The sequence below is a fragment of the Ahaetulla prasina genome, chromosome 1 (assembly GCF_028640845.1).
Source record: "Ahaetulla prasina isolate Xishuangbanna chromosome 1, ASM2864084v1, whole genome shotgun sequence".
NCBI lineage: Eukaryota > Metazoa > Chordata > Lepidosauria > Squamata > Colubridae > Ahaetulla > Ahaetulla prasina.
The window spans coordinates 52,139,458-52,157,929 of record NC_080539.1 but is presented as its reverse complement, the minus strand read 5'-3'; the positions used below and the strand labels follow the sequence as shown (position 1 = coordinate 52,157,929).

General features: G+C 37.1%; 1 protein-coding gene across 7 annotated transcripts in view; it reads right to left on the bottom strand.

Moving 5' to 3' along the window:
- THADA (THADA armadillo repeat containing) overlaps nucleotides 1-18,472 on the bottom strand; it is a 121,335-nt gene that overhangs the window by 78,412 nt on the left and 24,451 nt on the right. For all 7 annotated transcript variants that reach the window (XR_009152951.1, XM_058165232.1, XM_058165233.1 and 4 more), the window contains 6 exons: nucleotides 18,151-18,297; nucleotides 14,212-14,369; nucleotides 9,780-9,889; nucleotides 6,770-6,902; nucleotides 3,798-3,911; nucleotides 3,050-3,172 (listed from right to left, as the gene is read on the bottom strand). Coding sequence is in view for 6 of the 7 variants with exons in the window: in XM_058165232.1 (XP_058021215.1) it covers nucleotides 3,050-3,172; nucleotides 3,798-3,911; nucleotides 6,770-6,902; nucleotides 9,780-9,889; nucleotides 14,212-14,369; nucleotides 18,151-18,297 (785 nt within the window). In the remaining variant the exon portion in view is untranslated. The remainder of the gene's footprint in view (nucleotides 1-3,049; nucleotides 3,173-3,797; nucleotides 3,912-6,769; nucleotides 6,903-9,779; nucleotides 9,890-14,211; nucleotides 14,370-18,150; nucleotides 18,298-18,472) is intronic.

The following is an 18,472-nucleotide window of genomic DNA, read 5'->3' as shown; positions in this document are numbered from 1 at the left end:
TAAGCACCAGAAGCCCGAAGACCAGCTGGCCAGTGCACATGTGTGTGTCGGCCAGCTGGTCTTTGGGTTGCCGGCACGCGCATGCGCACTGGCCAGCTGGTCTTCAGGTTGCCGGTACTCTGGCACACTCGAAGGCATGCACCCCAGAAACCGGAAGAGCAGCTGGTGACGGCACGTGTGCCCACAGAGAAGGCTCTGCATGCCACCTCTGGCACCACACGTGCCATAGGTTCGCCATCACGGTTCTAGTCAAATCAAGTTTCTCTATTAGAATGTTTAATTTTGTTCTCAAATTAGGTAACATCAGGTAATAGAATTGTCTTCAATTCTGTTACCTGATGATTGTAATTTGAGAACAAAATCTCAAATTACAAAAATATCTGTCTTCAGATATGAAGGTCAGGTGCAAGAAAAGTACAACATAGTTTCAAGGTCTGGGCCCTCAGAGTTTGCTTTTTATATTAGCCTTTTTTCATTTTAAATCATTTTACAAAAAAAAAACAATTGCATAAAATCCAGGTATAAGATACAGCTATCCAAAGTGGCCTACAGTATCTAATTGTTGTGGTCCGCCGGTGCCTGAGGAGCTGGCAGCAGAGTCGGACAGTGAGAAGGTTGAGGAGGAACATGGACCAGTCCTGGAGTCTGGGGAAGGCTTGTATGAGAGCTCTGTGTCGGAGGCAGAGAAAGGGCCCTCTGGGAGGTATGTGCTGCCTCTGTGCTGCCCCCGGAGCCTCCAGAGTCAGACCTCAGCGAAGCAGAGGAACAGGGGGAGCCAATGCGCGCAGAAGGCAAGAATAGTTAAAACAAAAGGGATGACTCAGGAGTAGGGCTTGGAGATGATTGGCCCCTCCCATAAGACTTAAAAGAGGAGCAAAGGCACGTGGGCCTTTGCAGGAAGCAACGTTGTTAATTCTGTTCAGTTTAATGTCTGAAGCTCTGTTTGATTCTGGACTCCATGTGGCTTTGCCAATTAGGTCTTTGGCAGCGTGTCAAGGGAGATAAAGATGGGTGATTATCAGCCTTATCCCAAAGGACTCTTTACAACTATTTGGGACTCATCTGTGAATGAACAGAATTCACAGCTGTTGCAGTAAAAGGTTTCCTGGACTACTCGTGTGTTTTACTGGCTCAGAAAGCCTAGGTCAGAACACTAATGAAAAGACTGCTGTATGGCAATAGTGCAATGCAAAACAAATTTGAAGGTAAAAATTATTTGAAAAGTATTCATCCCTTTAGAGGAATTTCTTGATATAATTTATTTTATTAAATTTATTTATTTTATTAAATTTTTATACCGCCCTTCTCCCGAAGGACTCATTTAAGAAGGTAAAAAGTGCCTTCAACTGCACAAGAAGTATAAATTATTGGTAATCCGTCAATGTCCTTATGGTTTAAGGGTGCTGAAGAGGATATTGCTCATTACTTGTTATTTTCTAAAAAATTGTCCAGCAGTTCATATAAAATACTTAATCTCAATCCTCCTGAAAATAAGTACTGGATTGAGTTCAGAAATTCCACTTCTTTGCACTAATAGTAAAAGAATAGAAATATTTCTTTGCTCTAATAGTAAGACAGTCCTAATGGCTGTGGAAAGACTTCCTTGAGCAGATGTTCAAAGCATTTTTTTTTTTGCTTAACGCTTATAACTGAATATATTTTATGTTTAGAACAGTCTGATTCTTTTGTCATATTTCTTATTTGACTGGTGATCTGGGGTTTTTGAGTGTATGCAATAATTATGCACACAAACCTCTTAACTGTCATTTCAGTTGTATGCATTTTCATCTTATTAACGGCTTATGGTAAAGCACAACATTTATGACTACATTTTAGTAACTCCCTAAAATATCCTGACATACTGATCCACTATATTTTTATCTGTTTTTAATATAGTGTTGACATTAGGTGTCTGATGCTTCAGCAGCCTATAGTGCATAATAGTCCCATATGTTAATTGTAGAATAAAGATTGTGAATAAGATAGTTTAAAAATATAAACAATATGACCATATATGAAAACATCTGCCCATATAGTCTCCATATTGAGCCATGGTGGCACCGTGGTTAGAATGCAGTATTGCAGGCTAATTCTGCTGATTGCCAGGAGTTCGATCCTCACCAGCTCAAGATTGACTCAGCCTTCCATCCTTCCAAGTTTGGTAAAATGAGGACTCAGACTGTTGGGGGCAATATGATGACTTTGTGAACTGCTTAGAGATGTAAGCTGTAAAGCGGTAGATAAATCTAAGTGCTATTGCTATATGAATATCTGCAAGAACTCATCGGAAGTTCTTCACTTTCAGAGAACAGCAGTCAAATCTAGCAAGGAAGAGACTGCATCCCTTTCTCCATAGCCATAGTGCATTTTTGTCTATGTTTAACGGTACAGCCCCTTTCCGAATTAACTGGTGAGGGGAATAATCTGTTCATGGAAAAGATCGTACATTTTTCCATGTATAGAGAAATAGACAGCTCCTTTCTCTATGGACGCAAAGCTATGTATGAGTAGTGTACATATTTCTGTGAATATATAGAATATGTGACATGAGTAATATTTATGGCCTGTGTGCAACTTAACGTGATTCTGAAATGCTAGTGAAACCAGACAAAAATACTCTCTTATTTTAGACCAAGAGAATACTACTGGCTACAATTATTGTTTTAATTGGCTAAGCAACAGTTGAAGATATAACAAATACATTTTTAAAAGTAGCTGGATTTTAATTTCAACAAACCACTGTCATAAAATAATGGATGTCATTTTTTTCCAGTCAAATAAATATTTAGCCTTTAGTATAAAAAAAACTAACTAAAAATCAAACCAAAAGTTAGTGGATATAATAATCAGTTTTAGTGGTTTTACAGGTTGTTTCATAGCATGTTTTCTATGCGAGCTGTTAGCTATATACTCAGCATACCTTCCATCTAATTTATAAAAGTAATTTATTTTAAAAAATCAGACATTATAAAGAAAACCATAATCCCTGATACGGTCACTATTAACGTAATGCTTTCAAATTTAATATGCTACAAGTATATCAACTTACTGCCCAGACAGAAGAAGTAAAACCTAATATTGCAGCTTGCATTCCATCTGCCACATAAGGAATGATATTTTCACCTAAGCGGGTATCCTTGAATAAAGCTCTTAAGATATTTAATGCATGAACCTGGGGAGGAAAGTTAACAAAAAGAACTTTAGTTGAAATGAATCACAAAGTTATAAATGCCAACCTTTTTACCAAAAAAAAATTAAAAAATACAAATGCAGTACAAATCTAATCAATACCCTCCTATATCTCACAATCATTCCACAGGACTTGTAACTTAAGGCCAGAGGTGGGTTTCAGCAGGTTCTGACCAGTTCTGGAGAACCAGTAGCGGAAATTTTGAGTAGTTCTGAGAACCAGTAGTAAAAATTCTGACTCGCCCCGCCCCCATCTACCTCTGCCTCCTGAGTCCCAGCTGATCAGGAGGAAATGGGGATTTTGCAGTAACCTTCCCCTGGATTGGGGAGGGAATGGAGATTTTACAGTATCCTTCCCCTGCCACACCACCAAGCCACACCCACTAAGCCATGCCACACCCACAGAACCGTAGTAAAAACATTTGAAACCCACCACTGCTTAAGGCCCTTGATATTTAGATTTGGCCTGCCCTCAATTTAATTAAAATTGAAGATAGAAGATGATAAATTTTAAGCACAAAAGGAAGAATTATATCAAATTTAAATTCTGTTTACAGACTTTCTCCTCTGAATTAACAGAGAGATATAAAGATAGAGAGATGACTTACCAGAGAAATTATACTTGAAGGCATATCTGAAGGTAAAGCTAAGTCTATCAAACTTTTCATGGTCATTTTTAGTAGGCTTGCTTTACCTTTCTTTGGTTCCGAAGCTAGCAAGGCCTGGAATAAAAAAGAAATAAAATAAAGTGATATAATATACTTTTATTACAGTTAAACATGACAATTGGAAAATACCAAACATAAGCTTCAAGTATCAAGAAGCAGCAAAAGAACATTTAAACATTTCAATCAAGCAAAATGCAGAATTGTGATTTGCATTTTGGTGTCATGCTTATGCAGAATTCTCATATAGTATATTTTTGGGAAATTGAAGCAATTCATTAAAAAAATTAAAAAGGTCTTTATATCTATTATATTTAGGACAAAGAAAGTAGAAAATTGTAAGAACAAACATATCACCAACTCCAAATGCTCATGTTGTTTACAGAGAGGAATGAGAAAATGTAGCAAGTAAAGACTGTTAACATTTTGGCTGTAAAAGTGGCATCAAAATAGTAATTGACTCAAATACTAAATGGAAAACCAAAACTTGGAAGAAGCAGGCAAATACGCTATAAGAAAACCTGCAAATTAGTCTTTGTGTATGTGTGCACATGTGCTTTACATTTCAGCAACTTTGACACTATTTGTATCCTGTCCCATTTCAGAAAACAAGTTTCCAAAATCTAGGGAGCAAATAAAATGATAATAACCTAAGAATAACTCTCCAATATAATCCTGAATTTCTTCTATCTTCAGAGTTATAATTATCTCTAAAACAGACTTGGAACATTGAGAATGTAAGATAGATACAGTGCTAAATGGATCTTCCCTTTATTCTCTTCTTGCATACACTATACCAAAAGTGCTTCAGAAGGGTCATAATCCTATAGCAGCAGCTTTGGGGAAACACCCCTTTTTTTGGACACTGCAATATAGTTGATCTCTGGAGGGCCAGGGATAGGGGTTATTCCTCTGCCCTGGTCCTATTAGACCTCTCAGCGGCTTTTGATACCATCGACCATGGTATCTTGCTGCACCAGTTGGAGGGATTGGGAGTGGGAGGCACCGTTTATCGGTGGTTCTCCTCCTATCTCTCTGATCGGTCGCAGACGGTGTTGACGGGAGGGCAGAGGTCGACCCCGAGGCGCCTCACTTGTGGGGTGCCGCAGGGGTCGATTCTCTCACCCCTCCTGTTCAACATCTATATGAAGCCGCTGGGTGAGATCACCAGTGGTTTCGGTGTGAGGTACCAACTGTACGCTGATGATACTCAGCTGTACTTTTCCACACCGGGCCACCCCAACGAAGCTATCGAAGTGCTGTCCCGGTGTCTGGAAGCCGTACGGGTCTGGATGGGGAGAAACAGGCTCAAGCTCAATCCCTCCAAGACAGAGTGGTTGTGGATGCCGGCACCCCGGTACAGTCAGCTGCAGCCGCGGCTGACTGTTGGGGGCGAGTCATTGGCCCCAATGGAGAGGGTGCGTAACTTGGGCGTTCTCCTGGATGGACGGCTGTCTTTTGAAGACCACTTGACAGCCGTCTCCAGGAGAGCTTTTTACCAGGTTCGCCTGGTCCGCCAGTTGCGCCCCTTTCTAGACCGGGATGCCCTATGCACGGTCACTCATGCTCTTGTGACATCTCGTCTGGATTACTGCAATGCTCTCTACATGGGGCTCCCCTTGAAGAGCACCCGGAGGCTCCAGTTGGTTCAGAATGCAGCTGCGCGGGTGATAGAGGGAGCCCCTCGTGGCTCCCATGTGACACCTCTCCTGCGCAGACTGCACTGGCTACCTGTGGTCTTTCAGGTGCGCTTCAAGGTTTTGGTAACTATCTTCAAAGCGCTCTATGGCATTGAGCCGGGATACTTACGGGACCGTCTACTGCCACCGATTGCCTCCCACCGACCCGTACACTCTCACAGGGAGGGACTTCTCAGGGTGCCGTCAGCCAGGCAGTGTTGACTGGCGACACCCAGGGGAAGGGCCTTTTCTGTGGGGGCTCCCACCCTCTGGAACGAACTTCCCCCAGGACTTCGCCAACTTCCTGATCTTCGAACCTTTCGCCGCGAGCTTAAGACTCATCTATTTATCTGCGCAGGACTGGACTAGAATTTTAAATTTTAAATTTGGTTTTAATGGGGTTTTGCTATTTTATTGTGGTTTTAATATTCGGCCGTATTTAATAAGTTTTTTAAATTGGGGTTTTAACTTGTATTTATATTTATGTTTTATTTGGCTGTAAACCGCCCTGAGTCCCTTGGGAGATAGGGCGGTATACAAATATGATTAAATAAATAAATAAATAGTAGTAGATATGTGTTGGACTTAACTAAAGTGTGAGGGTTGAATATTAAAAGTATCTTCTCATCATGACCAAGCCTTCCTTCTAAATTTCTTGTTCTTTTATTTTGTATTGTAGCATATATAGTATTTCATGTTTCATTTAATTTGCATTCGATTCTTTAGTCTCTATATAGATGACCTAAGTTAGAATCAATTATAGTTTTGTGTTCTATGAAGACTTTTAAAAATTTATTTGTGTTTCAAAGATCTTTAATTGGAAGTAAATGGTATATATGTAGTTATCAAGATGTATATTTGCTGTTGTTTAAAAGATCCCCAATAGAATTCTATTAAGAAATAGTCTTGAATTCAAGTCATTCTCCTAAATCATATTTGTAAACAATATGTAGGACTTCAAAGCAAGTACAGTATTTGATAAAAGATGCCCATTTTGTGGGCAGAAAGGTATTTCATCTAAAATATTACTAATAACAACTCAAAAAGGCTTGGTAATCCAGTTAAGCTTTACAGGTCTCTGCAAACACAATTAGAAGAACACAATTAGAAGAAATTCTAATACCATTAGAATAATCCAACCAAAAATTTCTTAAGTATTTAACTAAAAATACACTGCACTCTCAAATGATTCAGTCCAGAAACTGTGGTCATATCAAAATCAAATATATATGGTACCTGTATATAGAAAGGAATTCCAGCACTGCGTCTAGTGACACACAGTTTAGATGAAGGATTACTACATTTAATTTCTTCCAGGACATTGTATAACCATTGCTGTGGCAATTTGTGTAGATCTTCATTATTACACCTATTAAGAGTAGGAAAACAAACCTATTAAGAGTACGGAATGCTAGAATTCAAAATTGAAGAAATGTGCTACAAAATGCTTAAAATTTTGATGCAGAATATTGATGCAAAATATTCTTCCTAATATTTTGGAAGATTTGGATAAGTGAAGGAAAGTCATTAGGTTTCAAAAATAAGTATTTCAAATGCAACAGACAAGAATTCCTTTGGCATTGCTCAACATGTTTCTTATTTTTACAAATCTGCATTATTAAAGAACATCAAGTGACATCAATTTTGTCCCCACAGTTTCTATTCTCTTACAATATATATTTTCTTTAATAGCTAATTGGTACAATCTAAAAATTCAAGGTAGTATATTTTGGAATGGCCAAATATCATCCTTTCCCTGATACAAGTCAAGGGAGCCTCTCATAAACAAACTGCACTCTAATATGCAGCAACACATAATCACACTGAAAATATGCCTTATTCTCTAAAGTTTAACTGCTTTTATGTTTCCTTCCAATGGAAATTTTTCAATTGAGCATCTCTAGATCTCTTTTTTATAATTTGTCATTTGTCTATCGATTTACAGAACATATATGGCTGCTTCTTCTTCAGCTAAAGTGAAGTTTTTCAGATTGTATAGAAATAAGTTGCTCATTAAATTTGATATGGACTTGGACTTTTAATCTAGAAAGATACATGAGAAATTTATCTGGATTTATATAAACCAGAACTATGTGACATCAACTAACTAACATTCTACCAACATTCCTGTTGAGTTTCCTCTATCTTGAGACTTTACATTTCAAATGTTACTTTGAAAAAACTGCAGGAATGGCAACTAGAATTCACGAAGAATATAACAAGAAAGAAAATACATCCAAGCTACCACACAGCTGAAAATAAATTGCTGGAGTTATCTTTGAACAAACATTTTAACTCCTGCTAAGATTAACAGAAAGACAAAAATATACTGAAATGAAATCTGACAGACCCCTAATATTATAATATGGTATTGCTTTGATAATGCCAGAAGTAATTTAATCTTGTTCAGTTATCCACTAACTTGCACATTTTGGGGCAAGCAAAATTTTGGTTGTCCTGAAGTAATAAAAACATTAAGAACTATTGACTTTAAAAACAAAAAAGACTACTCCCTTTAATTTGGCAACTGTGCAACACTCTAGACTGGCTGAAAAATTATTTCCATGGGAAACAAGTTTCCTTAAAAATATGAAAGGAAAATTGAGCTTTAAAAATAACATGCTAGTCACAGATCCAAGCATGATTTTACCCAATTTAAGAGCCCAAACCCGTATCAGATTTAATAAGCAAATCATTTATATAATCTGCAAAACCTCACTTGAAAACATAGTTAGCTGATGTATAAATCATTGTGGTTCCAATTCAGCAAATACTCACTGTGGTTTCTCAGACTATTTTAACTGGCAAGAGGAAAATTCAGTCGCCTACATATTCAAAATACTTTCTCGATCATTTTCAATGAATACAATAAATGTTCCACACAATCTGCATCCTTCCACCCTACCCGTATAGCAGGCTAAAAATAATTTAGTAGACTCCTTGCTTCAATTTAAACTTTGCTGTGTAATTATTTGAAATATAATGGTACATATTGAAATTATATTTGAATGAAAAATTCAAATTACATTTGAAGTATAATGGTTAACCAAAGAAATACCAAAGTCTAATTCTACACCAACAATAATCTCCTTCTGCAACACCTCATATATTTAAATTTATATCCTTTAATGCTATCTTCCCCTTACACAACTATCAGAGCGAATTTTGCAGAGTACAAAGACACAAATGCCCCCTTTCTAATTCCATCTTGAGCCAAGAAATAATTATGTCTCCAGCTCCACTTCCTGACAGAGCAAATTTATAATATGGGTTCTTGATCATTGACTGTCTCTGATGGCTAAGTTGCAGTGATGACAGAGAACATTTATTTTTAAATTAAATAAATAAATAAAATGTATTTAATTATCCCACCTTTATTACTTACTAAGTAACTTAAGGAGAGAAACATTCATAATACTCACTCCTGCAACTTTTACCCCACAACAACTCTGTGTGGTGTGTTGAGTATGATTGGCCCATGCCAGCTAGAATTCAGTCTCCTGGTTTTTAAATCAGCACTTTAATCACTATACAAATTGGCTCTCCATTTTTTGCACAATTGTGACTTGTGTCTGTTCAGGAGCCATCTAGTTACATATGCCATAGTTATATCTCAGTTACACTATTACAGTGTGACTTAGGTGAGTTTATCTTGGAAGATACAACTAATATAAAATGTGCTAGTAAGCTATTGAATTTAATTCATAATGGAGTTAAAATCTGTCCCTTAAAAAGACCACTTACTTTTTGCTTCAATTATCATTTATTCTTTCACTTACAATAAGTTGAAGGCCACAGAGTTTAAATCAGCTCTAAGTGATTTGCAACAAGCAACAAAAACATTAAAATAAAGTCATAGTATTCGAAACAACATTTTCAAATAGCATTGTCCAGTTGAGGAAGCTCAATCCTCTTTGTTCTCAGATGAGGACAATCTCTTCAAAGTCTTTGGAAGCACAACAATGGGGGAAACAGTCTAGATATCAGGGGACAACCTGTTCCATGGGAGAAAAGCCATCAATGTGAAGGCTTGACTGCTCCTACAGATGGCATTTACCTTAGAAAAGATACAAGAATACAGGGAGGGGGGAGGTATTTTGGTGAAAGAAGATATTATTTGGTGCAGGTACAGTGCAGCAATATTTTTGCTCAATATTTCTGCAAACAAGGACAATAAATCCAAATAAGCAATGGCTACTTTCAGATAAGAATTAAAAGTAAAGGTATTCCTAACGGAACAATTTACCTTGAGAATACTTCAGTAAGTTTTACAAAGCCAGCATAAGCAAGCTCAAATGCTCCTCTATGTCGTGACTTTAGGAGATGATTCTTGAAATATTCCCCAATATCTTTTACCTGGCAGAAGAAAAAAAATGAGAAAAATGTACGCCATGTACACAGAAACACTTCTAACAAATTGTGAATGATAAAGTTCATATAGAGAATCTTCTGCATATATATAAAAGAATATAGTTCAGGGAAGAATGTCTATGGAGATGCTCAATCATCCAGGTCATGATTGTTGCAAAAGTGCTTTTCAAAAAGGCAACTGGGCTTTGTTTTTTCCTTGAAAATATTTTGCTTCTCATCCAAGAAGCTTCTTCAGTTCAGAACGGAACTTTTCAAAAGCACATTTAGGTTAGCTCATGGAAGAAATAGAGAACTATGCTGACAAATGCTCACGTGATCTCTATGGCTAAAATGTGCCACTTCAGACAGGCGTGAGATCAAATTTGATGTTTTTCCACATCAAAACAACAAAAATTAAACATTCCTTCAGATATGAACAGGCACTGGAAAAAAAAGGTTCTTGCCTTAAATCCTCCTTGAACAGGCTTATTTTATAAATATTCTAAATACTCTACAAAGAATAGCCTTACATGTTTATCACCTTTCTTCAGTGTAAAATACCTCAGCTAAGAAACACATGATGAATTTGTATACCTCTATTTTAGTAATGTTTCCATTCATTTTAAATTAACTACATTAACAATTGTTTTAAGGGAAATTAGATTATAAATAATTTGAATTTTAAAAACATAATGGTAGCAGTAATAATACTATAAATGTTAAATAGTTATTGTAATGTAATGCAATAATTTAGAAATGCAATAATTGTAATGCAATTGAATATGTAATGCAATAATTTAGGAATGGACTTTAGGAATCTTAAATCATTACAAGTTCACTGAAGTTTTTCCTTTCAATGTCTCTTAGTACTCTTGCTGCAATCAGCAGCAACATGTTATGCATAGATGCAATATATAGGTAGAGCCTTATATAAACAATATTTGTGTAAATGTGTTCCTTTGAGTTAGTTTTTGACTCCCAATGACTACTGGATAGATCCCTGCAGTTTTCTTAGTGAGGTTTTCAGAAGTGGTTTGTCACTGCCTTCTTTCCAGGGCTGACGAATTCAAGGTCTTCCAGCAGATTTTGTACTTACAGTTGGGACTAGAACTCACAGTCTCCTGGTTTCTAACCTGATGCCTTAATCACAACACCAAATTGGTTGTAACAAATGAAGCCTTAATCAAATAAATAAGGTTTATTTCAGAATATTACTTTGATTATCACTCTATTGATTAATTCCCTTTAGAGAACACTGTATAAAATCTCACAGTCTCCTGGATTCTAGCCGAGTGCTAATTGGTGCTGGTTAAGGCACCACTACATCAAACTAGCTCTAAACCAGGGGTCCCCAACCTCCGATCTGCAACCAGTTTGCGCAAACAAAGCCCCATTTGCAGGATGCAGGCAACATAAAAAACCACACCCCCTCCAATCCATGGAAATCTTTCTCCACAGAACTAGTCCCTGGTACCTAAAAGATTGGAGGGCGCTACTCTAAAGTATATTTACAGCATACATTAAGATGATTGCATTTCTACTTCCATAGTCATCCTTAAGCTTAGTAGTATGAGCCACAATTCCAAAATATAAAGCTTCTCTACAGATCACATACTGGATAGAAAACTAAGTATAATCTGGTACACATGGAGGCAAGATGTGAAGAGTTGGGAAGAAGCTGTCCAGGGGATTAATATGCATTCTGCAAAGTTCACAACATACTAAATGTATTTCAAGAATCATTACTATATATATATATATATATATACAAACATTATAACCTTTTAGAGAATTTCAAATATTTGAACATTCAAATTATCAAATTTTAATATTCTCTTTTTTCTGACCACTCATGCCAAGTAACTATGCTATGCTCTTCTATACCAGAAGAATTTGCACATGCAGTTGTCTTATGGAATGAGCTCAGGAACAGTTAAATAAGATCCATGAAACCATACATTCAATGAATATAACTGAATGGGCAAAAAAAAATAATCAACATTATTAGGATTATTTTATTTATAATTACTCAGATTTATTATCTTCAAACAGTAATCAAGGTTATAGCATGATAAAGTGTGAGGAAATGTAAGAGATTTTTTTAAAAATGCTATTGACCAAACAGCCAATATTTATAGCTGTGTTTTCAGGCAAAATGCATGGCATTGGCTTTAAAAGGTTAACATAAGTCTTTAAAACCAAATCCTGTTTGACTTGGAACAGAAAAGGAGCTTAATGGTATATTGGTGGTCATTTCTCTACACTTCCAAAACATTGCAATACTGCGCACACAGCTGTGAGCCAGCTGAAAACATCTGTTTGAGATGTGTAAATAAACATGTTAGAATTATTTCCAAAACTCTATATTCAGCACGACATCAATACTTCTTCAGTCTAAAATGGTATCATAATTTTGAAAAACTAGAGTTTTATTTTTGAACTCTCATCATCAACTTCCCCCAGAAAAAAGAAAAAAAAAGTCTGTATCACGTATAGGCTGGAAACTGACTTGGTTAAAACCATATGGGAAAGGGAAAAGGTCATCAATTAAAAACAGAAATCTAATAAATCCAAAATATTTCCAAATGAAATACTTGTGGTAAGCTAATTTCTTGTAAACACTGCAGTCCATTCTCTTGAACAGTCCCAGATGGTGTGCTTGCCTTCATGGTCTTAAAAAAAAATGGGAGGGGAGAGGTTTAAAAACAGGTCTGAGTGAGCATAATTCTGTCATCTAGCCTACAGAGAATATGATATCCTCAATCAATCAATGTGTTTGTTATCCAAAATTACAGACCATATTTCATCAAATCTCACCTTGCTGCTTGCCAAATGGAAAACATAAATGTGGAAATCAGTAAATGAACTTTAATATATACATATAAGCACTCTCCTAAATAGAAGATTCCTAAGCCCAGATGGCTGGAATACAGAGCATCTATATTCTATTAAAACTTGCATCATGACTTTTAACTGGATGGAATGGTATATCATAGGGCAAAAATTTTTGAATCAAAGTGCCTCAAATGGGCTAACTTACAAAATGTCTGAAATGCAGAACCCATAACTTCTAAAGTCCAAGGTCCCTTCCAACTCTGTTGTTATATTATATTAAAGTGTGGCTGCTTCAGTAGCCAGTAGCACCAGTAGTGCTACTGGTTTCTGCTATGCTGCTGATGCAGATATATAAGCTTCATTCTCAACGTTAATTGACAGTTTCCCAAAATAGTCTTGCAATCTCTCTGTTCCACTCCAGTTCAGCAGCAACCACTTATCAGTGGGGAGGGGAAGGGAGGGAAGGGAAGTGGACAACTTTGCATCCTTCCCAGTCCATATCATTCCTTCTGCACACTCCACCAACTTATGTTGCAGACAGGAGTAGGCTCGCTTCCTACAAAGAAATTCAATGGGGGAGCAGGTGGGAAGTTGGAAATTCCTTTTGCTCCCACTGTCTTTTTGCCTATCATGGTTATTCTCTTTCTCTATTAAGGAAAAAAAAATATCTGAAATGATGACCCAATAGGGCCATGATGGCGAACCTATGGCACGCGTGCCAGAGGTGGCACACAGCGACCTCTCTGATGGCACACAAGCCATCGCCCCAGTTCAGCTCTGCTGCATATGCGTGCGCACCTCAACCATCCAGCTCGTCTTTGGGTCTCTGCCGCGCATGTGCAGGGGTATGTGTGAGGGGGCGCGCATGTGCGGGGGTGGGGCGCATGCAAGGGATGTGCACGCGTATGCATGGAGGGGGCCATGCGTGGGGAGGCAGGGCGCATGTGAGGGGCCGCACACGCATTGCATTTTAGGGGTTCGGGCACGCATTCACACACACACACTTTGGGCATTCGGCCCAGAAAAGGTTAGCCATCACTGCAATAGGGCATGAGTTGTTAGTTTTAAAGGAAACTCTTCCAAGACAATTCCGTATCTGGTAATAAAGTAAGATATACTGAACTACAAATGTCAGAATTTGCACTGTTATAATATTCTTTACTTCAACACTATTTGTTAATGTTAAGTATTCATGAGCTGCCCTGGAACATTGCTTAAATAAGTTGTTTGAATTAATTAAGAAAGTCAAACGAAGAGAAAGGGAACAAATCAATAAGATCCCCATTTTAAAATAAGTGCACTGCTGTTAATATCTTCCCCAAAAATTATTCCTATCTATTTTTCATCAAGACATTGCTATTATTTGGAACACACCAGACAGGGAACTACGGAACTGTGACAGAATAAATAATTCATTCCAATAATTCATCCAGTAAATCCAGTAAATTTGCCCATCTCTGGATGAACAAATCATAACATTTTAGATACCCTACCTGGTCCACTGTTATCAGTGCATCTGAACAACTAGGAAACATCTGTACAGGCAGAAGCTGACATAACTTCCCTAAAAGTAATGAAACCTCCTTCATGCTTCGCCAGCAACATACCAACACCATTTGAGCTGTGACATCACTTGTATGTTGTTCTTTACCTTAAAAATATAAAACACAAAGCAAAACTTCTTACAACAGCTCTAACAATCTTTTTAAAATTATTTCACCAGGATTATTTAGCAATGCAATCTTTGAGCAATAATGGTAAATCAACACTATCCATGAAATACGTAAGATTAAATACATTATCAAGATAGCTAAATAATTTAATTCAATGAAGTGATGAAATGTAAGTTTGCACATAACAAACTCAGTCTTGGGATTTGACAATACCAGCCAAGTAGGTATTAGAATTAGATGTAACAAGTTTGAATATGCAAGAGATAGCAAACTAACTACCGTATATACTCGAATATAAGCCGATCCGAGTATAAGCCGAGGTCCCCAATTTTACCCCAAAAAACTGGGGTAAACTGGGGACTCGAGTATAAGCCGAGGGTGGGAAATGAGGCAGCTACCGGTTGGGGAAACCCTCCCTCCCTCAGCCGAGAAGGCTGGCGGCTCCCCCGCCCCACCCTCTCACTGCACCGGCAGGGCTTCCCCGCGCTAATGCAAAAGCCCGCCAAGTTTGCGCCATCCGGTATAATGTGAAAAAAAGAAGAAAAAAAAAAACTCGAGTATAAGCCGTATATACTCGAGTATAAGCCGAGGGGACGTTTTTCAGCACAAAAAACGTGCTGAAAAACTCGGCTTATACTCGAGTTTACAACCATCTCAAATAAATGCACATTAACCACCAAGCAACATCCTCCGAACACATAATGTCAAGTTACGAAATGTAGTTCTATTTTTTGATGGTATATGATTTCACATGCAAAAGTTCATTATGTATTGGTTGTTATGCTGCTCAAATGTTAGCTTTGACCAGATGAGTGACCTATGCTTCCTCAAGACATATTCCTCAGAATTTCCTAGATGTAAAACTATTTTGATCTATTTGGTATTGTATGGATAAAGTCCTGATACTAAATACAGAGTTTTCATTTTCTTCAACATCCATGTGCAGAGAAAACCCAAAATAGCAATGAAGTCATAAAATCTTGTTTTCACTTTGGAAGCGACTCATATGGATCAGCAGCATAAGCTAAATAAATACCTACCACCACTACTCAATTTATCTCTGTAAATCATACCTGGACTACCCTGATCAAAACCACTCTCCCCTCTTTCCTTACCAAAAGTGTGTCACATCTGTTATGCATCAGCACATTGTGTAAAAAAGCTGCAATGTATAAAGACAATCCTAATGTAGGAGTCTCATGTTTAATTAGGAGAAATCTATTGACCCACTGTATACAAATGACAGAAACAACTAGTTCTGTAAGACAGCTGTGTTAGCTTATGGTAGCACCTTTTCTAACAAGTTTTATTTAAAAGTGTAAGTTTTTATGAGCTGCAGCTTACTTCATCAGATTCATAATATTATAACCTTAGGCCTTTTTGATTTGTAAATTTATCAAAAAAAGGTACTATAAAACTCCTCCTGATTTTCAAGTACAGAAAGTTTATTATTTTTATTACCATATTAATATCTATTAAAATCTACATGTATAAACATGAATTCCTATGATTATACAGGGAAGATGGCAAAATTGAATCCTTTTACACGAAGTTTCCTCCCTTTACTGTATTATTTGTTTGAAATGCAGATTTTGATAAATCTGTGAAATTCAACTATTCCATCTAATGTTCTTAATATGAACAGCAAATGTGAACCAAATAGGAGAGAGGAGCACCTGTGGCATCCCACAGTTGGGACCGAGGGGGGGACCTCTCCTCAATCACCACTGACTGAATCAACCCTGAAAAAAGAAAGCACTCCAACACAACACTACCCATCCCTAATCCACCAAGTCAATCAAGGATATCATGTTTGATGGTATCACAAGATGCTGAGAGGTCAAATATGGATGAACCACCCCATCTCACATACCAAGGATGGATGAACCACCCCATCTCACATACCAGGAATCATCCAAAGTGCAACCAATGCCATTTTTATACTACATCTGGGCCTGAATCTTCATTACAAATGATATAATCTGCTTCATCAAGGTCTTTTGAAGCTATTGCATAACCACCTTCTCAACTACCTTCCCAAAAAAGAAATGTTAATTACTGGATGAAAGTTGTCCAGTATACTGGGGTCCAGCAATGGCTTCTTGAAAAGGGGGTGAACCAAGGCCTCTGTAAGAGGTAAAAAAATAATCTCCTCACTCAAAGAATTAACTACCCTTAGAACACACTCAGGTCTCACACACTCTCATGTCACTTTAACTATACACATTTGCTCATCAACTTCTAAAAGTTTAACCATTGGCATCTGTGCCACTTCTGAGATATTATTAATGCCTCAGTCCATTTTGAAGGAGTCTTTAAGACGATAAAAGTTATAGCTAGTTTAGCCATTTTAATTCTTTTCTACCTGGTGCTTTAGTTCCCTCTAGTGTCCATTTGCAACCTTCAACAAGCCTCAGTTCTTAAGATGACTTTAGTTCTGCTTCAGTTACTTCCCATGGTATATTATATACTTGTTTTTCAAATTTTACAGCAAAAATAGCTAATATCCCAAATCCCACTGTCTCCTGGTCTATTTAAAACTTCCTGAATCTGAAATTTTTTTTTCTTTTTTTCCAATTGTATATTTTAAACTCTTAAATCTCTGTTTAAAATTCCTTAAATTTGAAGAAATAAAACTCACCAGGTGCCAAGTTAAGCTCATCATTTTAAAATATTAAATTGAACATTTCTGAATGCAATTGGAAAGTGAGTTTAGCTGGCTTAGTTTCTTGATAAAAGGCTCGCTGCTGCTCAATTGGCTCCTTGCACTCAAATCCATGGGAGATCATTGTTTTTTCTTTCATGAGGAACTGTTGTTCAGAATGTAATCTTGCTTTCTCTGGATAGATTCTTCACAACAGTCGTCTCCACTGTTCATGGATACCTCTTCAATCAGTTGCTTTAGCACATGGAAAGGAGAGTGACTTGCACCCCTAGGAAAGTATCATGCTTCTCCTCATAACAACCAAGCTTTCCTACAAATCACATCCGTTGTAATTCAAAATAATAATTTTAAAAATTGAAACAGTATTTTTCCCTTATTAGACTATGGAAGAAGGCTTTTTTCCCAAATATTACCTTTAAACTGGTCATAGATTTAGACTGTATTACCTCTAGAATACTCCAAGCTAACCAAAGCTAACCAAAGTTCAGGTCTCTAAATTAACTTGCAATCTCTACGTAGATATCCTCAGATATTAGTGGCAATTGGGATCAGCATTTTCATTGCTAAGCAATGCTTTCACAAGGCACAAACTCACAAGACTGTGCTGCTTAGCAATGGCAGTCCCTCTGTCACTAAGCAAGGTTCGTGGATTGTTAAGCAAGGACTTTGATGTTGATGGTTGTAATGTTTTTAATGTTTTAATGCTTTAATGTTATAAGTCACAGAGGCGTGACATAGGCAGCAAATAATTTCATAAATAAATAAGGAGCTTCTCACAACTTCCTGCTGGTTTCCAGGCCAGTAAGAAAGTCAGCAGGAAGTTGCAAGTCCCAGAATTCAAACAGTTTACAATTATGCTGGAAAAAAAGAGAATAGAAGCAGCAGCAAATAACCAACAGTCCCCAATGAAATTTCTCTGGAATAGCTATGGCAACAGACTAAGATCAGATTAAGGAAGATCAGTTGGATTCAAATAAATAAATGAGAAAGCTACCCTTGGCTTTTGTGAATAACAATTATTGGAATAAGTTTCTGATATCCTCTAATCTTCATCATAGTCTTCCCTGTCACAAACTTGTTTCATCCTTAATTACCTTTAATTTCAGTAGGAACATTTGGCACTTTCCCATCACCGCAGTCTGGTCTGTAATGTTCTTTTAACAATTTTGTTTCTGTGAAGTAATCATTTGTGTCACATGGCTGTATCTCAAGTAGAATAGACTGCAATCTCTCTGATGTTTCTGTGAGCAAACAGAAAATTTACTTTAAAATATATAATGACTACGCAAAATCAAAATATCAGGATTGCCTCTATACGGTGTGAAGTTTTTTTTAAGGTTATGTAATATAACTCTCCCAATATAATCAGTGCAGTTTCCTTAAAGTTCCTGATCTCTTATTCTTTTGCTCTAAAGT